General features: G+C 39.6%; 1 protein-coding gene across 1 annotated transcript in view; it reads left to right on the top strand.

Annotated features, from left to right (window-relative positions):
* LOC150088209 (poly(ADP-ribose) glycohydrolase-like) overlaps positions 1 to 25,321 on the top strand; it is a 325,145-nt gene that overhangs the window by 63,472 nt on the left and 236,352 nt on the right. Inside the window, exon 3 of the mRNA XM_090370070.1 lies at positions 3,501 to 3,556. Coding sequence (XP_090226196.1) covers positions 3,501 to 3,556 — 56 coding nt within the window. The remainder of the gene's footprint in view (positions 1 to 3,500; positions 3,557 to 25,321) is intronic.

Here is a 25,321-nt window from a genome sequence, read left to right as displayed (position 1 = left end):
GGGTTATTGTTTCCAGTAGTACCCACCAAGTGCCTCCAGCATTTCTTTTTCTTGTCTCTTATGAGGGCTGTATACTGAATCCTGAGAGATTCTATAAGAATCTCTAAGTGCATCCACCTCATTTTGTGGCCAAGATGTTCTGACTCTGAAAATGTCTCCTCGCCTGGTGTACCCTACTTCTGAGTATAGTCAATTCGGGCACCACCAGGGAACTGTCTGCTTCCTCGGTTTTTTGCGTGGGATAGACAGGGTTGCTGTTTTTGTTAAAATGTTTGTCATAGTCGGTGTTTGCTCGTCCGGGCTACAGTTGCCTGATCTAGACCACTCATTTTCCTGTTTTTGCAGCTCAGCTGCTGTATGTTCTGCAAAAATCTGGCAGTTTGCCTTTTTAAGGTTATACCTTTTGATATCCGACAGGGAGTGTTGGGTTGTTTGTAATTGCCTGTTTAGTTTGAAGGAAATGGCTCTGTAATCTGATCTGGTCTGGTCCAGGCTGGCTGGAAACACCAGTCTGTGATTTTATAAGCTATTGAATTGGTGGCAAGAGTAACATCAATGTCACTCTCCCACATGGTACTGCTAAAAGTTGAGAGGTTATTTGGTTGGTTTAGCACTTGAAAGGGTGAGATGGCTGTATAGTCTGAAAGTATCTGGCCGTTGTGTGTGCCTGCTCTGTCTTCCGTACAAATATGCCGTAAGGCAGACCGGCAGTTGACATCAGCACACACTATGATATTTGCAGTAGGTAGCAAGTTTGTGACTACTTGTGGGTATTCAATAGTTGGATTTATATCTTCACCTGGTCTGGAATATAGTGAAATAATGTAAAACTGTCCTACAGCACTGGTGATATGGGCACACACTCCCACTGGGAAGCAGAGGTGACCCACCTTTGTGACTGTAAGGTCAGTATTTTTAACTACTATTGCTCGTATTTTTAACTACTACTGTATAAGGGACACCTGAGGTGTATTCTATTATTTTATAACCTCTTGAGTATCCCTGAACCCAACCCATATGTGTGTAGGGTTCCTGGAGTACCAAGATATCTATATTTTCTTCCAATTTGAGTTTGATCTGATCTACAACGGCTTTTGCTCTTTGAGCATTCAGTTGGACGAGATTTAGAGCCCTAGTCACATTTACGTTTTCAATCTGGCCCATAGTTGATCCTAGATTGATTAAGTAATACAAATGATACTATTTGTATAGTCAGTCAGCCGTGTGCTGCCTTGCAGGTAGCACATTTTGCCTGCTGAGACTTATTTTTGTAATCATGGTCAGTTACTGCACAGTGACTACAAACAGGTTCTTTCTGACTGCAGTGTCTGGCAATGTGACCATATTTATGACAGTTAAAGCAACTTTGGATATGGAAGTGTTCCCTAAATCTATGACTGGTCCAGCCAGCATAGATTTGCTGTTGCCCCTGCAATACCTTCCAAATTTTTGGTGTAATTTCTGCAATTATGTTGAGTTGTCCATTCCTTTTGTTTTTTGTTGCTCTTTTCAGCAGGAATTCAGCAGCAAATTCATCTATTGTCATTTCATTGTTAAAGTTTTTGAAGTACATATCCATCATGAATTATTTTTCGATAACTGACACAGGTACATCAAAGATTATAATATTAGGGTTTTCCCCTTTTGGTTTTTCAGGTAGCAAGCCCAGTTTTTCCATCTCAGGATAGTTTTCTATTTTTCTTAGATCTTCTTTGCTTGCTACATCGATCAGGACTCCATTATTCCTGATTTTCCGCATGTTTATCTTTATTTCTCTCAGATGAGGCCTCAACTTTGTTACCACTGTGTCCTTAACTGCCTCACTGGTTTTATGGGTAGAGTCACTTTTAGCTTTCAGAATAATAATGTTGCTTTCCTTGTTTATATTAGGTTGCTTAGTAGCTATTTGTTTTACTTTAGTTATGTCCTGTTTGCCATTAACCTTTGTACATTGGGCATAGGTTAATGTGTTCATTGTTTTATAGTTGTTCTTCTCCTCAGTTGTAACCTCTAATTTTGATTTTAACACTTGGTTCTCTGTGTTTAATTCAGTCAGGCGCTGCTCAAACAGTGACCAACAGTTCACTATCTGCAGCCTAATTGCAGAAGTAATCCTGTTGGTTTGCTTGTGCATATATTCTTTTAGATACACTCTGGTTTCCTTTGCCTGTTTGATAGTTTAGTCTGTGTATTAGTCTGTGTATTTTATATGACAAACACCTGTAAAACAAACCCATCTAGTTTGCTTTGAATACATTGTTAGGATTATAAACTTTTTGTATTTCTGATAAATTTTTGCACCATTCATTACAGATTTTATCACTAAAATTTGAACTTTATTTCACTAGAATTGTGTTTAAAACGTATATCATCTCTGATTTTGGAAATTTACAAGCCAGCTGCTACTTGCCTTAAAACATTTATGTTTAAGATCCCAGCATATTGTTCAGCCTTTTTGTATATAAGTTTTCTGCTTTAAGGAAGTATCCTGTGTCAGAAAATCTTTTCTGACACTGAGAATACTTCTTTAACAAAGATCATTTTTTATCGGAATATCTTTTCATATGTTTGTTACTCTTCAACAGTTGGATATATTCTGCTTGTTTTGAAATTGCATCGTTATTTGTTAGTTTCATACTTCTTGTCACACTTTTCTACAGTCTTGATGAATTCAATTTTATTTTAAATTGACTGAGTCTTTAATATTTTCCTTTGCTATCATCTTGGACAGTGTTGGAACTTGCAGGAAAAGATACGTAAGTTCGCTCTGAAAGCAAAATCAAACCAGGCTAAATGCAGAATGTACCAGAGCACAGTTCACAGCATCAATCCATATGACTAAATTATTTGATATTTTCCTGTACAAAGTATGTTAATGTAACCTTTTTCTTCCATAACACTGAGAATATGCAGAACGAATTCATGTTAAATAAATAGAATTTTATGTGAAAGAAAGTGGACAAATGTTTCATGAGCTGATGTTATGAACATGCTTTCTGCTCATCCCATAGAGCCCAAGCAGACCTTACTGCTCATGTCCGCTTAGATTTTATGAAATTCAATCCCAAAATTGTAGAGTTATAAAGAACTGTATTAAATTCAGTCTGAATTAACAAGAATTTTAATGCATTATTTGTGTTGAGGTTTTGATGTGGAGATTACTGGAGTTTGAGAAATCTAGCAATTTTACTTATCACCATCCACTCCAATTCCTGAATCTAATTTCCAATCTAAGTGGGGATAAATATATAGCACTTTATTAAATATTTCTACTTAGTTTTGTTAAGATAAGAAGGCTTTGTTATTATTACCAGGTATGCAGTTCTTCCTTTTTACACCAGTTACTAGGTTTTATAAATCGAGTTTTGACAATATTAAATGAACACTTATTATTGCTACTTATGCACTACTCAGTTTCTCAAAAAATATCATATCTTTAAGGTATCCTTACCCTTTATTGCATTTAGTATAAAGGTGCTGATGCTATTTTTATTTTTTAGATGTGAATTCCATAAAAATATCTTTAATTCTAATATGAAAGCTGTTCAGCAAGAAGGTAAGAGAAATTTATTTTTTGTGATCACTTATTGTTTCTTTTACTACACGTAACCCTCGTATAACATGGTAGTTTGGTTCCTAAAAAATCTCGTGTAATGCGAAACTGTGTTATATGACTAAGAACTAGTACAAAAGGGGGGTTATGTTCCAAAAGCTAACAAAAATACGCCTTTTTTAAAATTTTTAAAAATTTTTTTATAAATATTGGAAACTTAATTTTTATAGTAGTAATAACTTAATATTTTAACTTTATTTTTTATAATAGTGGTAACTTAAATAGTAATAACTAAACAAACATTGTTACCTTAGAAACTGTGATACTTTAATATGAGATAATGTACATTCGTTTAATTTGCTTCCTCTTCATCACTGCTAAGGACAATCTCTTCTGCAGCATCTAAATTTTATGTACCTTCTGCTCTCTTTAAAGTCATGAACTGCACTCTTCAAAGTCAATTATTTTTTATGGTCTCGAACAAGCACAGGTTCAATAGCACAGAACCTAACCCAGGGATCTCCCAACAAAATACAGTGGATCCCCACTTTAAATGATACATGAAAATTGGAAGAATATTTTCCAGTTAGCAAAATAAAAATACATTTACACTTACATACATAGCTTAATTAATACGTACTGTAATATGTACATACTTATTGATATTTCTGTCCACTGACTTTTTTTTTGTTGTAAAATTTAAAACAGTAAAAATAAGCAATTAATAACAAAGAACACGGCACGCACAAGTTGCAACAAACACAATATGGAATAATGAGTTTCTGAAAATTTATTTATGTTTTTTATATGATTGAATATTTTATGGAAGGGGAAACGCATTTCACCATAATAACGTGAAAACCCACAGAATTCCATCTATCAGTACTATAGCAAATGCAAGAAGATCATTTACTACCTGTTTATAATTGATTACGCTAACAGAAAAGACCAATAAACTGGAAATTGCAAATTGTTTTTATTGTTTTATGGTAGTGACCTCCAGAAATGTGCTTTAGAAAAATATCATGAAGGCGATAACTAGCCAGTCAACAGCAGGGATTCATAAAAAGGAATGGAAACATTGAAAATGCATCTAACATAATAGCATTCCCCAGTACAAAAAAAGCTCAAAAATACTGTGTTATGCGAGATTTCCAGCAATTCTCAAATCGTGTCAGAGTGAAACCTTGTTGTAGAAGTACCGTGTTGTGCGAGGATTTCCGCAATTTATCAATCGTGTTAGAGTGAAACCGTATTGTAGAGGTACCGTGTTATACGGGGTTGCCTGTATTTTAGATATGTTGGACATGTTTCCTTCCCCCATAATTAGAATCTTATAATCTAGATTTCATTTTAATATTTCTCAATACTTTTTTCTGATTAAATATCAGTGGCTTAAAAATATTGTAATGAGTTTTATAGCAAAAAAAATCAATAAATAAAAGTGGACCTGACCACTTTTATTTATTTATTAATTAAAAAACTCATTAATTAAAAAAAAATGGTTAACTCGTAGCAGCAGACCTATGATAAAGTAATAATAGAATGGATATAGAGTGTTTATGAACTAGAGACCCATTATTTTGAGGCTTGTAAGACAAGTAAAATTGTCAAATAGCAACTAGTTTCTTGCACAAAGCTCATCCTATGTGACAATTAGCATAATTGTTTTGAAGTAAATCACGTTTGCAGTTTCTGGTATTATAAACGACTTAATGTCATTGGAATATGATTGTATTTTTAATAAAAAATACTATACTTTAAAATTGTTTACTTTGTAATGCCATCCTGTATTTTATAATAGATTTAATTAAAAATTTATATACAGGGCTATTCAAAATGAAGTCCGGGGTTTCAGAATTTTTTTTTGGGAAAGCGCATGTGTCCTAATCATTTGTAGCCATCTCGAAAGAACGCATAATATCTCAAGTTTCATTCCACGCTCGCGATGTTCGGTATGCTGCTCGGCTAACCACCAGATGCCATTGGATGCATCCCACCATGCACTTGTTCGTTTGCCTGTGATGCTAGTTCTGCTCTGTTGCGACATGGCTTCGGAATGTAATGAGAAAGCTTTTGCTGTGTTGGAGTTTCATGTAAGTAAATCTGTTACCATTGTGCAACGCCACTTTGCTGACAGAGTGATTTTTTTCTGATGAATTGACCTTCCATTTGTTGGGGAAAGTGAATAAGCAGAATGTGCGATTTCAGTGCAATTTCACTAAAGGCTCTCATATTGAACATTTATGAGGTATGTAAAAAAACTTCATTACTATACTTGCATTCTGGAAATATTTCTTTCTTCCTATGTCTGCTCATGTTTGTACAGGAATTGTGTACAGGAATAAAAGAGAATTTTACCCCATTATATTAAGGTCACATAAATGTGTGAATGTCTATTATTTTTACCAATTACTTTAATTAGTTATCCTCTTATATAGGCTAGATTAAATGACATTGGTTAGTGATATATTATATTTGCCATATTGACTGCATACCCCCACCAAGTGCAAAAGAGATGATGAAAAATGTGGAAATGTAAAAATATATAAATGTGTGTTTGGCTATAAAATGTAAGAAAAAGATAGAAAATATAAGAAAAAAAACTATAAAAAGTAAAATTGTGTGAATGTTGAGTGAATGAAAGTTATTAATTGCATGTTCTATCTAGCCTCTTCACCAGACAGACTGATGGCTCTGCATGCCCTCAGGGCCTCATGGTTATCCAAGCTGACATCATGCTGTAGCTTTTCCTAGCTGGCATGGTATGGGGTGCTGACACTGGCCATTAGGGTAACTCCCAGGCCAATGTGGGACAAAGCCCCAAAAAGCACCTCCACCATAGGGATCTCTTTCCCTGTGTTCTTTTATTCCCACCACCACCTGGGGTAGTTGTTTCCTTTCCCCAATCCCTTTTCCCACACCCTGGGTGGTCCCTATCCCCTTTCACCTGGTGGCTCACCTCACTACCCACTTTCAACTCCCATCCTCTTGACCAGGATGGGCATCCTGTACCAGGAGTCCCTTTACTGCCTCCCCTTTCAAATCAGGCAGATGCTTTAACTACTGCCCCCCCCCCTGTTCTCTACCCCTTTTATCCCACCCTCTTCCTGTCTCCTTTCCAATATTTTTATTATTATTATTTTTTTTTTTAGCTCTTCTTGAATGCCTAGGCTACCCCAGGGTTTGCCTTGCCAGAGCTATTCTTCTAATGTGTCCTGGCCCTTCTCCCTGGGGCGGTAACAGAAACTGGAGGTGTTAATAGCTTTCCCCAGGCTAAGTGGCCAGAGGAACAACACAACCCACACTAATACTTCACAAAACACACTAACACACCCTGACCTTATGCAGAGTTTTGTATTCTACATAGTAAAAATGCAGAGTTGGGGGGTGACCCTGGTGCCACCAGACAAAAAAACACTATGTCACTATGTGCATCCAATTTCCTTGGCCTCATATTGCTTTCTCTAAATGCAGATATGCCCATCGTCAGATAGAATTGAAAACGGGATTCATCAAATCAGGCGACAGATTCCACATGTCAGTGGTCCAGTGTTGGTGCTGACTAAGACTTAAATGTCTCTCACTATTCCTATGTTGAACTGGGTAGTTAGATAGACCACTGTGCTGTATTGCTTCTGCATTCCAGATGAGACACGTGATGCTCCCCACAGGCATTGACCACACGTCTGTTCCACATGTGACCTTTGGCTGGTGGTCCATTTGCTGTTGAGGCAATAGACTCGTGACACCACAGAATGGGAACACTTAACCATGTTGGCTGTTGTCGAGATACTGACACTTCCATGTCTTGCTCCTATGAACATTCCACATTTAAAGTTGAAAAAATCTTGACACTAACCCATTCTTCCTCTCAGACACCAAAAAACTGAGCAGCACAAGTGCACACTCTACAGTCTTTTATCAGCAGTTTCCAACTTTGAGTCTTCACTAGTCACAGACCATTTTTTTTTTTTCTTCCCAAGGGGTTATTGCCAATGCAAAGCTAACTCAGCGTACATATATGCTGTAATATACTATTGTGTGTGTGTTACACACACTACATATGGGAGGAGGTATATGTTTGTCTATAATAGGTTATCTTGCTAGGCATTGTTAGCTGATATTCTGTAGAAAAATACTAATTTCACAGTAGATATTTTTTTTTATTACTATTTTTATATTTTAATTTTTTTTTCATCATATTTGATTAGTGCTATTTTAACTGAAATTAGTTGGCAACTGTGATCCCTTATAATGTCGGGGAGCTCTTTCGAATGTAGTGTATGCTCAGTGGCAATTACGAACTCCCTCTATTCTTGCCTGCTCCTGCAAGTGTGGAATTCTTTGGTCTAAATATAGTAATTATAAATTGTTTTTATGTGATGCATACCTGAAGGGCTTTGGATGCCAATGTCATTTGTTGTTATCTCCATTAATGATAAATTTAATGAATTTTTGAATGCTAATTTCATATTTTAAAAAAAAATGGCCTTACTAACAAAGCAGTGTAATGTGATTGGTAAAAATTATTATTGGGACAACAGAAATGGTATCCATGAGCCATTCATTTCATTTGGTTATCCTCTCTCCTATCAAAGCTCCTGACGAGTTGCAGAGGAATGTCCATGTGGATGAATGGATAGATAATACTGGTATTAACATTAGTATTAGATTAAGCATAGGCAAATTTGTTGCTAATAAATTGTGCCTAAGAGCACAATTTATTAGTAACAAATTTAGTAACAAAATATTATTAGTCAGCACCATATAGACTTAATCTGCATGTAATGCAACAGAACAGTTCATTTAATCTCACATAATTCCCATAATATACATAAATATAATTTTAGATTAATGTCAGATTTTATATGCATATAATAACTAATCTTATGCAACTGCAGTAGCTTTAACACCATATGTAAAAAACTGTTAAATAATTTTCTGAAGTACTGTATTATTAAAATTAATTCACACACACACACACACACACACACACACACACACACACACACACACACACACACACACACACACACACACACACACAACTGCCAAGCTCAACGCAAGTACCTACACTGAATGATCAGAATCCTTAATCATCACGGATAAAGCTACTTATGGTCCTGAAGAAAGAGTTATTATTCATGACTGCTGTCAGGTAGACTAGAAATTTATTGTGAAGAAAGGATAAGTGAAATAGGAAGAGGATATATCTACCACGGACAAAAGTTAATGATGTTGTAGAACTGATAACTGTTTCACAGTATCAATAACTTTTTAATATTGTTGAAAATGTTGGTACTAATGATATTAAAAATAGTAAATCTGAGCATATACTTAACATATTCGCTGCTATCTATATTTTAGAGAGCCCATTCACAATGTAGGTCAATTTTTGTAATGACAAGAAATAAAATTCTCGAAATCATCAACATCCTAAAAATTTGTAAATAATGGTTTGAAAAGGAAAAGTCTGGAATTCATAGCTAAAGGGCAACAGTTACTTTTGGACTGTGCACTGTAAAGTCAGAACAAAACTCATAATTTTTCAAAACTTTATTCTATGTACATAATTTTTGTAATGACAAGAAATAAAATTCTCGAAATCATCAACATCCTAAAAATTTGTAAATAATGGTTTGAAAAGGAAAAGTCTGGAATTCATAGCTAAAGGGCAACAGTTACTTTTGGACTGTGCACTGTAAAGTCAGAACAAAACTCATAATTTTTCAAAACTTTATTCTATGTACATAATTAAACATGTACTAATCTATGTACATAACCTCAACTCAAGCAAAAAACAAATAAAACCAAGCTATAAACAATGCACCCAATTCCAAATATTCCAGTGATCAAGTGTTTCTTGTGTGATTTATCGCAATTTTTAGGAACATTAACAATTTGCTTTTCAATTGTGCTTCTCACCTATGTTACTGCATTACCTACTTGCAGCATACTGCTACTACATTGCTTGCAGCATACTGCTAGTCTCACTTGAACTGTACTGTCTTTATTAATTCTGCTTGGTCACTGTAGCACTGTTCATTTGGAAGTTATTAAGAATAAGATCTTTTTTACCAGACACAATCAAAAAGTCTTAAAAATGTCAAGATCTGATTGAGGTTCTCTGAACTTTTCCACTGATCTTGTTCAAAGTTGAATAACATAAGACAGGTATCTATCACTGATAGATTGACTGACAGAATCCATATTGGTGATTGTGATGCTTCAAGATTTCTAGATATAAAGGTTGACAGTTGAATTTCTTCATTACTTTGGAAAGAGGTGAGTTAATGGGTAACAAATCTTTTCTTCTAATTGGGAAATTGGAAAGGTAGGGATTTGTCACCCTTTTTAGAAATTGGTTGGATATGTGGAAATTCCATTCAGAATCAAAAATCATCTGTGTGATAAGACTGCGAAAAAAAAGCAGTGCAGAAGAAAAAATTCTATGCAGGAGAATTGGAGGACCTGTAGACTCTGGGAATGAGATTGTTCATGATACTTCTGTCTTTCAATACCTCCTTTAATCTTCTGTCCAGGGAGGTATTTTCACCTAATATTGTGGGCATGGGTAAGAATTTATGAAGGTCATCAATACAAGAGTTAAGAGGAAAAGTAAGATGCCAATATCAGTTTTTTTTTTTCCCCCATTGTTGTCTGTGCTTGTTAACAGGAGGTAATGTTTTTATAGGGGTGGAATATACGTAAATAGAACTGTGGAAATTATTTGTTGATGTTATTGAGGCAGTGTTAGGTTGGTCAGTTAAGTGCTAGCTGGGTGGAGGGGGAATACACTGACTAATAGATTAACTGCAATTGCAGGCAGAGGAGGCATAAATGATTCTTGCACTTGAACTACTTCTATTGGAACATGTAGCAGCCCATGAAAACGAGGTGTCAAGAATTTCAATGCCTACTGGAGTTCTTCATGGTATGAGCAAATACATGGGGGTTATGTTAGGGTTGTTAAGAGGTAAAACAGGTGCATGTACACCAATGCTAGGAGCATAGTATAAATTTTAATTATATGAATTTGAAGTACTGGTTCAATGTAAGGATTACAATGTGTAAGAAAGGGCATTACAGGACAAGAGAAGGGAGAGGTTACTGGATGGCAAGTGAAATGTGGAGTCAGTCAGATGTAAAATAAGCACTGGGAAAACAAAAGTTGTAGGCTGGTCACTCGTACAGTATCAAGAAGATTGTGGATTTATTAGATACTGTTTCCTGCACAGCATGTTAGACAAGTCCATCATGGATTAAGAATCTGCAGATAAAAGCATCACTAGATGGCAGTGATCATAGTGTGTTGATGTGGGATTTACTTAAAGATGTAACTGCTATCGAGGGCAGAGAGGACTCTTGTACAGCAGGCCCTCATTATAACGTGGTTGGCTTTACGTTGATTCGCTATAATGCTGTTCTTATATTATATATCTGACTATAACACTGTTACAAATTGCTATAACCCTCTTTTACCAGCATACAGATTGCATTTTTGACATATTTAATGAAAACGTTTCATCTGATGGAGTCGATAGCTTGAAAATGAATAGCAAAACAGCATTAAAACATTTCCCATGCTGACTTGAGAAAATTTCCCACACTCAGTGATATTTTCTGTCACACTAATTTAATTGCAGTACAGTGACTTGTTATGTATTCAGAGATCAACATTTTAAAAAATGATCAAATATGTTGCTTGTAATATTTGCATTATATGCATTTATCCGAAGTCTAGTCATCACTCAGTACAGTAGTATTAAACATCATACATAACGGACAGTTTACTCGAACGGTGTATCATAATTAATGTAACCAATGCAGTTACATATTCGAAGAGTTTAATAATGGCTGATAAGAATGAAAAAGCAACAACGTCTGGATGCAGTATGAAGACTACAAATGTAAGAAAAAGACTGAATTTGAAAATTGAATTAGTTGTTTTGAAGCGAATCTATTCCAGTCAATGACAAGTGGATGTGTGCTATAATTTAGGACTGGCAAGTTTAACTGTAAGAACAATAATAAAGAATTAATTTTAGCAGCGGGGAAGACAGCTGTCCACTGCAAGCAACTAGGGCTAGGCCTGCTATTAGGATTGAAATGGAGAGACTTTAACTAATTTTATTGAAGATAACATCCAATGCGGGCTTCAGTTAAGTTAAATATTATTTAAAAAAAGAGAGAGAGAGAGAGATTAGCCTATATGATAATCTGAAGAAAACTCGCCTAAAAAAAAAAAAAATGTTGAACAATTTAAAACTAGTAATGGCTGGTTGAATAGATTTAAAATCCAGGGAGAAGCCGCAAGGGTAGATCAAAGAGCCGAAACTTTCAAAAAAGTACTTGTTAAAATTATTGAAGAGGGGTATTATGTGTTATACTTCTCAACGAGTTTTTAACATAGATGAAGCAGGACTTTTTTGGAAATGAATGCCAAAAGAAGAAAAAAAACATGCCAGGTTTCAAAGCAGCAAAGGATCGGTTGACTTTATTGTTGGGTGTTAACGCTACAAGGGGTGCCGACCGGGCTAGCCAGGTGGGTAAAGTACCTGCCTGGCAACCCAAAGGTCACGGGTTCGAATCCCGCTTCGGGCTTGGATCAGAGTACTGCAAAAACCTTGGGAGATGCATTATGGCCACAGAAGCTGATGCGCCAACAACTACCAAAATAAAAATTAAAAAAAAAAAAAAAAAAAAAAAAAAGCTACAAGGGGTTTTAATTTAAAACCCCTTGTAGCTTTTTTTTAAATTTAAAACCCCTTTTAGTTTACCAGGAAGAGGGCCAAAGTACAACCCGAAATCGACACATTTTTCATGATTAAATTTATCAATTAAATAAAATCAATTTAGATCAATTAAATTCATGATTTAATTGGAATTTTAAGTTTAATTTTGATACGTAAGTAGTTACCACATAATTATATACATGTGTAATGCAGAATATTTTATATGTACAAATATTTGAATACTAAATATTTTGACCGACATTTGTTCATCTTTTTTAATACCGTTTATTATTGATTAGGAAATATCCTATGGCACTGACCGCATCTTTACCGTATGTTACTGTATGGTAATGTGGTGCTCGCTTAGCGTGGATTCACTTAGTGCTCTGTTTTTCCAGAACGAATTATCAACGTTAAGTGGGGGTCACCTGTATTGTAAACTCTGGAAACGGGATTAGAAGCACCAAGTTATAGATTTTTGAGCTCCTGCAGACGGATAAGTATTTTGGAAATTTTTTCCGTATTCTTGATTAATTAACATATTGAATTGTGTTTTGCAAAGATAGTAACTAGACTTAGTAGCATTTGTTAGCTTATTTTTAAATTTAACTAGTGGTTTTTGTAAGTTACGGCTCACCACCTCTTACTGGTATTGTATCGTTTTTTTTTAGCACGAATATCGTAAAAAGTAACCAGTAGTGCAGAAGAATAATAGGTTTTTAATTGTGCTTAATAAGTAGTTTGAAGGTTTTAATTACTTGTTGGGCATATCTTTTGTATTTAACTAAGAATATAACAGATTTAACATTGTGATCATTACTTGATAGCGTATATCTCGAACTTAATAGCATAAAGTATCTATAGAAAAGGCATACAGCAGAAACAGAATATCTGTGAAGCAGAGAGTAGAGGGACTCTGTTAGAAATGAGTCATTAATTTACCTAACTGCCCTTTTTTGAATGAATTCTAGAAGCCTGAGAAAGGTTTTGGGGGGGGGACCGCCCCAGATGTGGGAACAATATTCCATGGTACAGATTTGAAATTTGTACAGGATGAACAGCTGTTCGGAAGAAAAAGTAACACCGAGAGCGAAAGAGAAAACTTAGTTTTTTTTTGATGCAGTGAAAGCAATAGTTGTAATGTGTTTATGCCAAGAGAGATTAGCAGTCAGGGTAATCCTCAATAGAGATATATATGATCTTGCCTAGAAATCAGTGTCATCAAAGATAAGTATAGGAGTAGAAGAATTCTTTTTGTGAGATATAAGACAGGATGAGTTTTAGAAGATTGAAATCCACTGGATAATTACTTGGAGATCAGCATTTAAGAAATTGGTGGTGGATATTTGAGAAGTTGAAGCTATTTGTGCAGGGCAAGGTTTCTCAAACCCATCCATTTGCTTCAAAAGTTTGTCCAATTTTTTCTTCAATTTATTTAAGCTATCAACTTCCACAACAACAGATGGAAGTTAGTTCCAGTAATCAACTAGAACTAACTAACATGCCTAGAAATCAGTGTCATCAAAGATAAGTATAGGAGTAGAAGAATTCTTTTTGTGAGATATAAGACAGGATGAGTTTTAGAAGATTGAAATCCACTGGATAATTACTTGGAGATCAGCATTTAAGAAATTGGTGGTGGATATTTGAGAAGTTGAAGCTATTTGTGCAGGGCAAGGTTTCTCAAACCCATCCATTTGCTTCAAAAGTTTGTCCAATTTTTTCTTCAATTTATTTAAGCTATCAACTTCCACAACAACAGATGGAAGTTAGTTCCAGTAATCAACTACCCGCTGGCTAATGGCAAATTTCCTTTTCTACAACTGTCTTTCCTCAGTTTGAATTTATGCCCCTTCAGGTGTGTAATCTGAGCAAGAGGAAGAATCCCATCAGCATTGAGTTGCTGAAACCATTCAAGGCCTTATATGCCTATCAGCTCACCTCGCAGGAGCCGTGTCTCCAGATGCTGCAATTTTTAGAACTTAAGTCTTTAAGGTTGCTCTTACCAAGAAAGGTAAGAGCAACCTTTTATTCCCCTCACCAATCTCATTGCCCTTCAATTATTTAGAAACACTGTGCATGTGTGTGTAAGAGAGGATAACGATGATATATGCAGGTAGCTCTTAAAGAAGTTGTGTTAGTATGTAGAACTATGATTTTGTCGGTCATTTAGTAACGTCTTATTCACTCGTACACCCTGTGAATAAGACGTTTCTAAATGACCGACAAAAAACGTCTTATTCACTCGTACACTGTGTGTGTGTGTGTGTGTGTGTGTGTGTGGGGCAATATATATACAGCTCTTAGAGAAATTATATTAATATGTAGAATAACTATAATTTTGTCAGTTATTCAGAAACACCGTTTGTGCATGTGTGAGTATAAGATATCTGCAAGTAGCTCCTAGAGAATAATATATACAATGAGCTAACAGAGAAGTTAGCTAATATATGAGGGAAAAGCAGTAAGGTCTTATTGTAGATTCATTCATATAAAATCTCGTATTATTAGTCACTTGGGATTCTTTTACCTAGGCATTATTTTACTTTTGGTTATATTCAGCGTTCACAAAGAGTTTGGCTATTGCTAAGCAATTCTTTCACAATTAAGTTGTATTTGTTTGCTTTAGCACTGACTAATTGGTATTTTATTCATTTTGCTGCTGTTACTGTTTGCATTTCGTACTGTTATACCAGGATGCTATTTATGGGACTGGCTGTTCCCTCCCAGTATGGCTAAATATCATTAACAGATGCTACAGCCCTTTTATACCTTTTTTGCTTTACATTTCAAATTTTTTTATCCGATGATCAGTTAGAGTACTTGAGGGAGGATGAGGAGGTGGGGGATGTATTCTTATACTATTTCTTCCAATTATTTCAGCTAATTGTGGCATCTGGTGAAATAAGTGGTAAAAATAGGATGAATAGATAGGGCCAAAATAAGTGGATAGCAGCAGTTATCTGTTTCTGATTATCCACTAGATACAGATAGGCCCAAAGATCAATCCAATTGCCAAATGAGATTGATGTAAAAGTAATTGTAACAGTTTGGCAGAATAACTGCTAGCACAACAGACAGCGGACAGAATATATAACACAGTCTGAGCCAACCGCAATCTTTATGTATGTTTTATAGTTGGCTCGTATTGAGGTATATATTTGTTTTATCAATACAGGAATTCCCCGACTTGCGTTAGGGTTGCATGCTGTGGAATGCTATGTAAGTCGGAATTTCCCTAAATAAAGCATTTAGGGAAATTCCGCACTCACAGCTATGCACCCTGAGTTTGATAGAAGCAAAAAAGAAATGTTCAATGAACATGTAAATAGAATTATTAAATTTTTTTTTATCTCATGGACAGGAAGAATTACAAAAATTTCAAAATTATAATATTACGAAAAGAGAGAGGAGACAGGCATAACGTCAGCAAGTTTTACCTTTCGAGCATCGTTGCCAGAATTAACTGTCCAGCTGATAAGCACACTACTGCGGAAGTTGAGGGCTGTGGAGATTTAGAAGGGGTTTTTTCCAACACATCACAAAATTTCTCTGCAGCTGCAGAATCGACACTGGCGACTTCACCGCACACTTTAATATTTTAGAAACCAGCATGATGCTTGAACCTTTGCAAGTAGAGATAGGGACGTGATAATCCCAAACTGATATAAAGATTGTCAACCCCGATAATCCGCACGTCCGAATATCCGGAACCTTTGCTGATATGGATAGCAAAAATCACAAACTGAAAGAAACCCAGCCAAAAGGGCAGGACGACGAGATAACCCCCCTAGAACAACAAGAGGACACAGAAGATGCCTGTCCTGGGACCCCCCAAACACAAAGCAAGCGTAAAAACAAAAAGCTGTTAACAGCGAAAATAGAGCGGGGAACACGCTCCCAAACTGAGAATAAGGACACTCAGGAAAATGTCAATGCGAACGAAACAAACAATGAAAAGCAGCAGGAATCTCCCCCCATAGATCCCTCCCTACCGGTGGGCACTGTCTATGAAAAGTCACTGGCACTCAAAACAGCACTGGAATCAATATTTAAAGAACCGAATAATAGAATAACCACCCTTGTGAGGTCGCAAATCGTCACAATCTTTAACAAGATGGAGACTATCCTTTTCAAGACATATGTTGAAAATGAAAAGGTCACCGCGAGGCTGCAGGCCTATAAAGAATGTGGGACAAATAAAATGCAACAGCGTGCTCCCACTTTTGCTGAAACGCTGAGGAGTAATCAAAATCAGGGAAAACAAACTCAGCCCGGGCCCCCAAAAAGGAAGCAACCTCTCTTGATGACACCCAACTTGGTTGTGCTTAGACCTGTGACCACAGATGGCCCCCAGGAAAAGAGAACTAGTGAAGAAATAAAGACAACTGTGATGAAGGAACTAAGGGATGACCTCAAAGCTACTAAGATAAAGTCCATTCGGAAAACGAGGAATGTAGGACTCGTTATTGAAACGGAGGGAAACAAAGACATACAGACGATAATGGATAACCCAAAAATTGCCACCTTGGGTTTGACTGCAGAATTGCCAAAAAAGAGAGGACCTGCTATCATTGTCTTTGACATTGACAAAGACCTAACCCCGGAACAGTTAGCCACAGAGATAATAAACAGAAATCTGAGACCGACCCCCCAGCAACTACAGGAACAGCGAACCCTAGTGCAGCCTAGGTACTCCACCAGATCTAGGGCAGGACCAAACAGAAACTGGGTTCTAGAGCTGGCCCCGACTGTCTGGCAGCAATTAAAGAATCAAGAGAGAATCTACATTGAATGGGGATCCCACCGATTCCGGGAGCATGTGGCAGTCCCGAAATGCTTCCGCTGTTGTAAATACGGCCACACAACTCATACATGTGCACAAACAGAATCAACCTGCGGTCACTGCTCTGGCAGGGGACATGAATATAAAACATGTCCAAACAAGGAGCAAGATCCAATCTGTACAAACTGCAAGGCAGGGAAAATGGACCATTCGCATTCTATCAGAGACCCGAACTGTCCAGTTTATCTTAAAGTAAAAGGGTTATACCAGTCACGAACCGACTATGGAGAGACGCCCTAAAGAGTACAATAGATCCAAAATTGCAATAATACAGCATAACGCGCAGAGAGCTAGAGCAGTGGCCCAGCAACTTAGGGTCATAGCGGACGAGGAAGCAGCTGACGTCTTACTATTACAGGAACCATATACCCACTCAAAACGAGTGTGCGGATATCCGGCTGCATACAAAATAGTCCATGACGAGAGTGACACCCCTTGGGCTGCAGTTGTGGTGCGCAATCCCAATTATACTGTGACTAAAGTAACACAGCTTTGTGCACCCTGGGCGGCGTGTGCCCACATCTTAACGCCATTGGGCCAAATCTATGCTGTGGCCCTTTACAGCAGGCCGGGCGAGGACATCGCACCCATCACCAGGTACTTGCAGGCCTTGACCAACATGCTCCCTGATCAAAGGATCATAATTGGGGCAGATGTAAACTGCCGCTCACCAGCCTGGCACAGTCTGACCCCAGACAGGAGAGGTACCAGAAATGGACAGATTTTAGAGGACTTTCTCTCGAACTCCCGGTTCACTATCCTGAACAGACCACACCAGATGCCTACATTTTGTAATACCCTGTGGGAGGCGACTATTGATGTCACATTGTCCACGAGAAACCTTGCAGGTTACATTGATGATTGGATCGTCAGAGACTCGTGGACGACTTCCGACCACAGGGTGATTACCTGCCAAATCAGAAGATCATTAAACAGGCTACTGATACCTAAACAAACACTAAATCGCTTCGCCATCCGCTGGGCGAACTGGGAAAGGTTCAGAGAGGTTTTAATGCCCGCTGCAGCCCTACACCTGGAAACAACAAACCAGAATGGGGATCCAGACGAGAATCAAAAGAGGGTAACGGAAATAATACTTGCGGCGAGTGAAGCATCAATGAAGAGGAGAAATCCCAAACCGGGAGCAGTCCCGTGGTGGACTCACGAGATCCAGCAACTCAGAAGGGAGACCATGAGAAGAAGAAAACTCTTTCAACGGGCAAGACGCACATGGCCTGCTGCTGAGGTCCAGATACTAAAGGAGCACTATAGAGAAGCAAGAAACAGATATACGGATGCAATAAACAAGAGCAAACAAAGAGCCTGGGAAAACTTGGCAGGCATAACAGGAAATAATGAGCCATGGGGGGTAGTCTATAGGATAATCACAAACAAACTCCCCAGGGGGGAAGTTATTTCTACCACATTGACACCACAGGGGAGCCAAACCACCACATGGCAACAGTCAATCACAAATATTCTGGGCACTATTTTCCCGGAGACTGCCATGCCTACTTCACCCCTCAACGTGGGCACCTGTACGTGGTGAGGGGACCTCCCAGTGACGCTGCTGGGTTTCCAGATTAGCATCACTGGGATCTAACGCCCATACCTTGGTTTCAGGGTTACATCTTTGAAATCCGGCGTGTGCAGCCGTGCGCCGCGACCCGTGGAAGCGGAAAGGGGGATCCTGGTGGTTGAGGGGCCCAGCTTCAATACACCACTTTGGCCCCTGCTTCGACGAGACGGGTGGTCCCGGACCGGCTCGACTGGGATCAATCGGCGGGTGGTATTATACTGCTAGGGTCAACTGCGCTCCAATAAGTCTCCCTCCCTATGGTCCTGGGACGGGATAAAGACTTATTGGTAACGTGGGTATGGTGCTCTAAGCGAACTCGGCGTCCCATTCGTGTACGCAGTACCTGCTAGTTCACGAGTGGGCGTCCCCTCGTAGGGCTCCGTGGTGGGTGAGGTACTTAGGCATCAGACATTTTCTCTTTACTCATATGAGTAATTTAAATCTTTCTTCTGGGGCCCCAACAAGGCCCCTACCTAATCGAAATGATGACGCAGAAAACACCTCTGCAAAAAGAGCCAGGACTGAGGATACACCATCATCAGTGACACCGCTTTTCCTCATTCTCCATTCCACCGGAGAGCAGTCCATTGGGAAGATGTCACCCTTCTTTATCCAGAAAGGATTAGAAGGGTTGGCAGGTTCACCTAAAACTGTAAAAAGACTGCATTCTGGCGACCTTTTGGTCGAAGCTTCTACCACCAAGCAAGCGGAAAAAATCATAAAGTCTACATCCATAGGGGGAATACCTATCGTCGTAACCCCTCACAAAACTTTAAATTCTTCACGTGGTGTCATATCAGAGTGGGACCTTCTTCATGTTTCTGAAGAAGAGATCTGCTCTGAATTAAAAGAACAAGGAGTGACAGCTGTCAAAAGAATATCAATGAGAAAGGATGGGAATCTCGTCCCTACCCGAGTTCTCATCCTAACGTTTAACACCCCACGGCCTCCAAGTTCCATCAAAGCAGGCTATCTAAACTGCCCAGTGAGGATTTATATCCCAAACCCACTGCGGTGTTTTAGATGCCAAAAATATGGCCACTCACAAACATCTTGTCGTGGTAACCCTGCCTGTGCTCGATGTGGTGTGAAAGACCACGAGAGCAAGGAATGTACAGCTCCAAAACCCACCTGTGTCAACTGCCAAGGTGAGCACCCCGCCTACTCAAGAGCATGCCAGCGGTGGAAGGACGAAAAAGAAATCCAAAAATTGAAAACAGAGCTGAATATTTCCTACCCAGAGGCCAGAAAACGTATCCAACCAGTAAATAGCGGGAAACCTTCATATGCCCAGAAGGTTTCTGCTAAGAGCACTATCGGGACACAAACTGAGATGACTATACCACCAAGAGAGTCATTCACCCCGATTGCACGCTATTTATTGAGTTCTCAAAAGCCCACCAAAAAAACACAGTCAGTTGCCACTCCTATATCCGTACCTCCTAGTGCTCCACCACTACCAAAACCAAGTGGTAAAGAGCCTGAAGTAACAACAGAAAGAATGGATGTAGAGAACAAGGAGGTACAGGATGAATCAGTCTTGGAACTCTTTGCGGAGGAAGAAATGGACACGGGACATCGTCCATTCTTCCCCAAAAAAGATAAAGCCAAGACTGATAAAAGTAAGCCCTCAGCACCTCGGAAGCCGCCTGATGGACCCACCAAGCCAAAATAATGGCTAAATTCCTACAATGGAATTGTCGTGGATTCCGGCGAAATACAGATGACATCAAGGCCCTCCTGCAAAAGCACGAGCCAGTTTGCTTTTGCTTGCAGGAGACTTATCTAAAGGCAAATGATGATCCCACCATGCATAACATCACAATCTTTCGTAAGGATAGAATTGCGGATGGTCCTGCTCATGGAGGAGTGGCTATCCTTGTGGGTAACCATACCCCAGTCCAGCCCTTGCTAATTACAACCAGCATAGAGGCTGTTGCAATTCGCCTTACGGTGGGATTTTTATTAACTGTGTGCTCTATCTATTTGCCACCTGGGACTGACATCTCCCAGGCAGACCTTGATGATCTTCTAACGCAGTTGCCTCCCCCTTTCTTACTTCTCGGGGATATGAATGGACATAACACCCTGTGGGGTAGTGCTAACATCAACGGAAGGGGACGAGTCATTGAGCGTATGCTCAATGACAACGACCTTTCCCTTCTAAATACTGGAACAAACACCTTCTTCCATACGCCTACCCGTACCTTTTCTGCCATTGATCTCTCTATCTGCTCCCCTTCTCTACTCCCTTCACTCACTTGGGAAGTGGAGGAGAATCCATGCGGAAGCGATCACTTCCCTGTGATAACCTTGTTACACAGTGGGAGACCATGTCTTCCTTTTAGGTTACCACGGTGGAAGATTGATCAGGCTGACTGGACTGCCTTCCGACATCAGGCAAATTTCGATCTTAGCACAGTCAGTCAAGAGCCGATCAATGATGCAGTAAAGTACATCACAGAAATCATCGTCCAAGCAGCTGCTAATGCTGTCCCAAAAACATCAGCCCGGTTTCCACCATTTCCCAAACCTTGGTGGAATTCACAATGCACAGCAGCAAAAAAGGCTCAAAACAAAGCGTGGGGGATATTTCGCCGATATCCTACCACGAACAACCTTATAGCCTTCAAACGTGCACGAGCCAAAGCACGCTACATCCGTCGTCAGAGTCAAAAGGAATCGTGGATCCGTTTCACATCATCTATTAACCAGTCTACCAACTCTAAGGTAGTCTGGGATAAAATCCGGAAAATGAAGGGAAAATATACCTCCCACCCTTCTGCAATCCTAGATTATAATGGATGCGCTATTGCAGATCCAACTGCAATAGCCAATGCTCTTGGGGAAACATTCTCTAACATCTCTGCAACATCTTCGTATTCCCCAGAGTTCCTGGTCCTTAAACATAAACTGGAAAAGCAAGCACTTAATTTTAAGACCAAGGGCCTCTATCCCTACAACGGGGCATTCACTATAGAGGAACTGAAAAGAGCCCTCACTCTTTCCAAAGCAAGTGCTGTTGGACCAGATGGCATCCATTATGAAATGATTAAACATCTTTCACCAAAATCTATGGATTGTCTGCTCCTTCTGTATAACAGAATCTTTACTGAGGGGCAGTTTCCGGATTCCTGGCGAAAGGCAATCGTTCTTGCCTTTCCTAAGCCAGGAAAGGATCCAAAAGTCACCACCAATTATCGTCCTATTGCTCTGACCAGCTGTCTGTGCAAAATCCTGGAGAGAATGGTTAATTCTCGTTTAATATGGTATCTCGAATCAAATGACCTTCTCTCCAACATTCAGTGCGGCTTCCGAAGGAAACGGTCCACCTTGGACCATCTTATTAGATTGGAAGCATCCATCCGGGATGCTTTCCTAAAACGCGAACACTTGGTGTCGGTGTTCTTTGACATGGAGAAAGCGTATGACACAACTTGGAGATTTGGCATATTAAAAGATCTTCATAGCCTAGGCCTTAGGGGGCAACTCCCCATTTTTATTAAAAACTTTTTGGCCAATCGATCTTTCCAAGTTCGTGTTGGATCCTCACTCTCTCGTCCCTTCAGCCAAGAGGAGGGAGTACCACAAGGATCAGTATTAAGTGTCACGCTTTTTGCCATCAAAGTCAATTCCATCACAGAACAACTTCCTCCAACTGTAAACTGTGCCCTCTATGTTGATGACTTTAGCATATTTTGTCAGTCATGCAACATGAGGGTTATTGAAAGACAACTGCAGAAAGCCATTGACCGCCTCAACTCCTGGGCACTTGCAAATGGCTTCAGGTTCTCGCCGGAGAAGACCGTTTGCGTACATTTTTGTCGTAAGCGTAATCTTCATCCTGAACCTGAATTAATGCTCGGACAAAATGCTATTCCAGTAGCAGCGGACACAAAATTCTTGGGACTCGTATTTGATAAAAAGTTGACCTTTCTGCACCACATTCGTCAACTTCGCACAAAGTGCACACGCGGGCTTAATATTCTCCGCTCGCTCTCCTCTACATCTTGGGGAGCGGACCGATGCACGCTTCTTCGGCTTTACCGTGCACTTGTGCGATCCAAACTTGATTATGGGTCCCAGGTATATTCTTCAGCCAGAGACAGTGCCCTTCGATGGCTGGATCCTGTCCATCACCAGGCTCTTCGTATCGCTACTGGAGCATATAGAACATCTCCTGTCCAGAGTTTATACGTCGAAGCAAACGAACCACCGTTATCGCTTCGACGTAAGCAGTTGTGTCTAAACTACGCTTTTAAACTGAAATCCCTGGCAGACCATCCTACGTGGCTATCCGTTTTTGAGCCACGATGGGAAAATTTGTACAATACCCGTAAGACTGCTAATCGTCCTTTTGGTATTCGTCTCCAAGAGCTACTCATAGAACTTGATATCAAGGTAGACAAGGTTGCCCAAACACCGAAGCAAGCCCTTCCACCCTGGCATGCTCGTATTCCAATATGTGACTTGTCCCTTAAAAATTGGGGAAAGTCGGACACCCCATCATTGGTCTACCTGCAGCTTTATTCAGTACACCGAGCTGAACATTCTGACTTCGCGCCAGTTTACACAGACGGTTCGAAGTCAGAATCATATGTGGGATCTGCTGCTGTCTTTAGAGACACCACTACATCGGAGCAGATTCCCTCTGAATGCAGTATATTTACTGCAGAGCTGCACGCTATTGAGTTAGCTCTGGATCACATCAGTAAATGCCAAAACCAACGGTTCATTTTATATTCTGATTCTCTTAGTGTGTTACAGGCTTTAATAACCATGAGATTTAATTCTCATCCAGTTCTGTCTAGCATTCAGCAGAAGATTCACTTCCTCCGTGAACGTGAATATGATATCCGCTTCTGCTGGATTCCTAGCCACATTGGGATTAAGGGAAATGATTTGGCTGACACCGCAGCCAAATCAGCAATTCCCAGAAATAATCGCTGCCTGTCAGTCCCCTATACAGACTACAGGCAAAGAATACTCGAGAAAATACACTCCCAATGGCAGGACTCGTGGAATAGACAGACTGGAAATAAACTATATCGTATAAAGCCTGTAATTGAACCGTGGCAGTCTAGTCTGCGCAGGAATCGTAAGGAGGAAGTTGTTCTTGCCCGGACCCGCATAGGACACAGTCATTTAACTCATTCATTTTTGCTGAGGGCTGATGACCCTCCTATGTGTGAGTCTTGTGGCACAGTTTTATCAATTAGACACATTTTAATCGAATGTCCAGTTTTTAGCAGTATCCGTCTTACCGCTTTTAATCATCTGACTGAGCCATATACACTCAGTCAGATTTTATCCGACAATGACAATGTGTCTGCTATTTTTAGATTTTTAAAGTCAATAAATATTTTTACTCGTTTATAAAATTTACATTTTTCTTATACTTCTTGACATAGTGACCTAACTAATTAGGTCACTGAAAGTTTAAATTATTTTATAAATGACATGGTCTTGGCGCATTATAGCCTTAGTAGCTAATGCGCCAATAAAACCAAAACCAAACCAAACCAAGCCTACTTCACCTGAACAGCATAGAATATGTCAAGAAAATGACATATACACCACTGACTCCCGTGAACCACCGTTCACGCTAGATGACATCAAATCCGCGGCAAATCACGTAAGAAATAATAAGTGCCCTGGCCTCGATTATCTCGAACCGGAAATTGTCAAAAAAGTAACGGATCTGACCCCCGAACTCCTTCTAAATCTGTTTAACAACTGTTTGCATCAAGGCATCTTCCCAAGAAACTGGAAGACTGCGGGACTGAAGCTGATCCCAAAAACACCCACGAAGCCTCCACAACAGCCAACCACTTACAGACCGATAGCTTTGCTACCAGTGATCAGCAAACTATTTGAGAGAATGCTATATGCCCGAATTGACACACATTACAAGAGTGCTGAACTGCACATGTCTACCCAGTTCGGCTTTAAGCCTGAGTCTTCGACAGTAGAGGCACTTAGACATCTGCTGCACGGTGTGGCCAGTTGCAACAGTAAATACTACCTAATCATCTCCATAGATTTTGCCGGGGCTTTCGACACCATTTGGTGGCCAAGTGTCCTGGCAAGGCTAAGGCGGGCCAACCTTCCCTGCAATTTGTATCTCACTATCAAGTCTTACCTTACCGACAGGAGTATTAGTGTCGTGGCACCCTATGGTAGGGTAAACCGCCGTGTCTGCAGGGGTTGCCCCCAGGGTTCTGTCCTGGGGCCGCTGTTGTGGAACATTGTCTTGGATGAGTTCCTGGCCATGGACCTTGGTGACGTCCAAACCCAAGCTTTTGCCGACGACTTAATCTTGAAAATTGCTGCCGACAATAGAACCCAGTTGGAGGTAAAAGCAAACCATGCCATCAGGATACTACAGGACTGGACCATCTTACACTGCCTAAAAATCTCACCAACTAAGACATCCTGCAAACTGATGGAGACGACATACGTGGCACTCTCCCGCCGGAACAGCCTATTGGCAACCCAAATCCGCACTCTCTTGAGCGGATCTTTCTTTCCAAACTCCTGGGGAGGAGAGGCTTGCCTCTCCTTGCCTCCCCAATTTTTTCACTCTGGTGGGGCACGGGCATGCC

The sequence above is a fragment of the Mastigoproctus giganteus genome, chromosome 3, assembly GCF_048544385.1.
Source record: "Mastigoproctus giganteus isolate SK-2022 chromosome 3, ASM4854438v1, whole genome shotgun sequence".
Taxonomy (NCBI): domain Eukaryota; kingdom Metazoa; phylum Arthropoda; class Arachnida; order Uropygi; family Thelyphonidae; genus Mastigoproctus; species Mastigoproctus giganteus.
The sequence above is the reverse complement of the archived record's forward strand: the minus strand, read 5'-3'. Positions and strand labels throughout refer to the sequence as shown.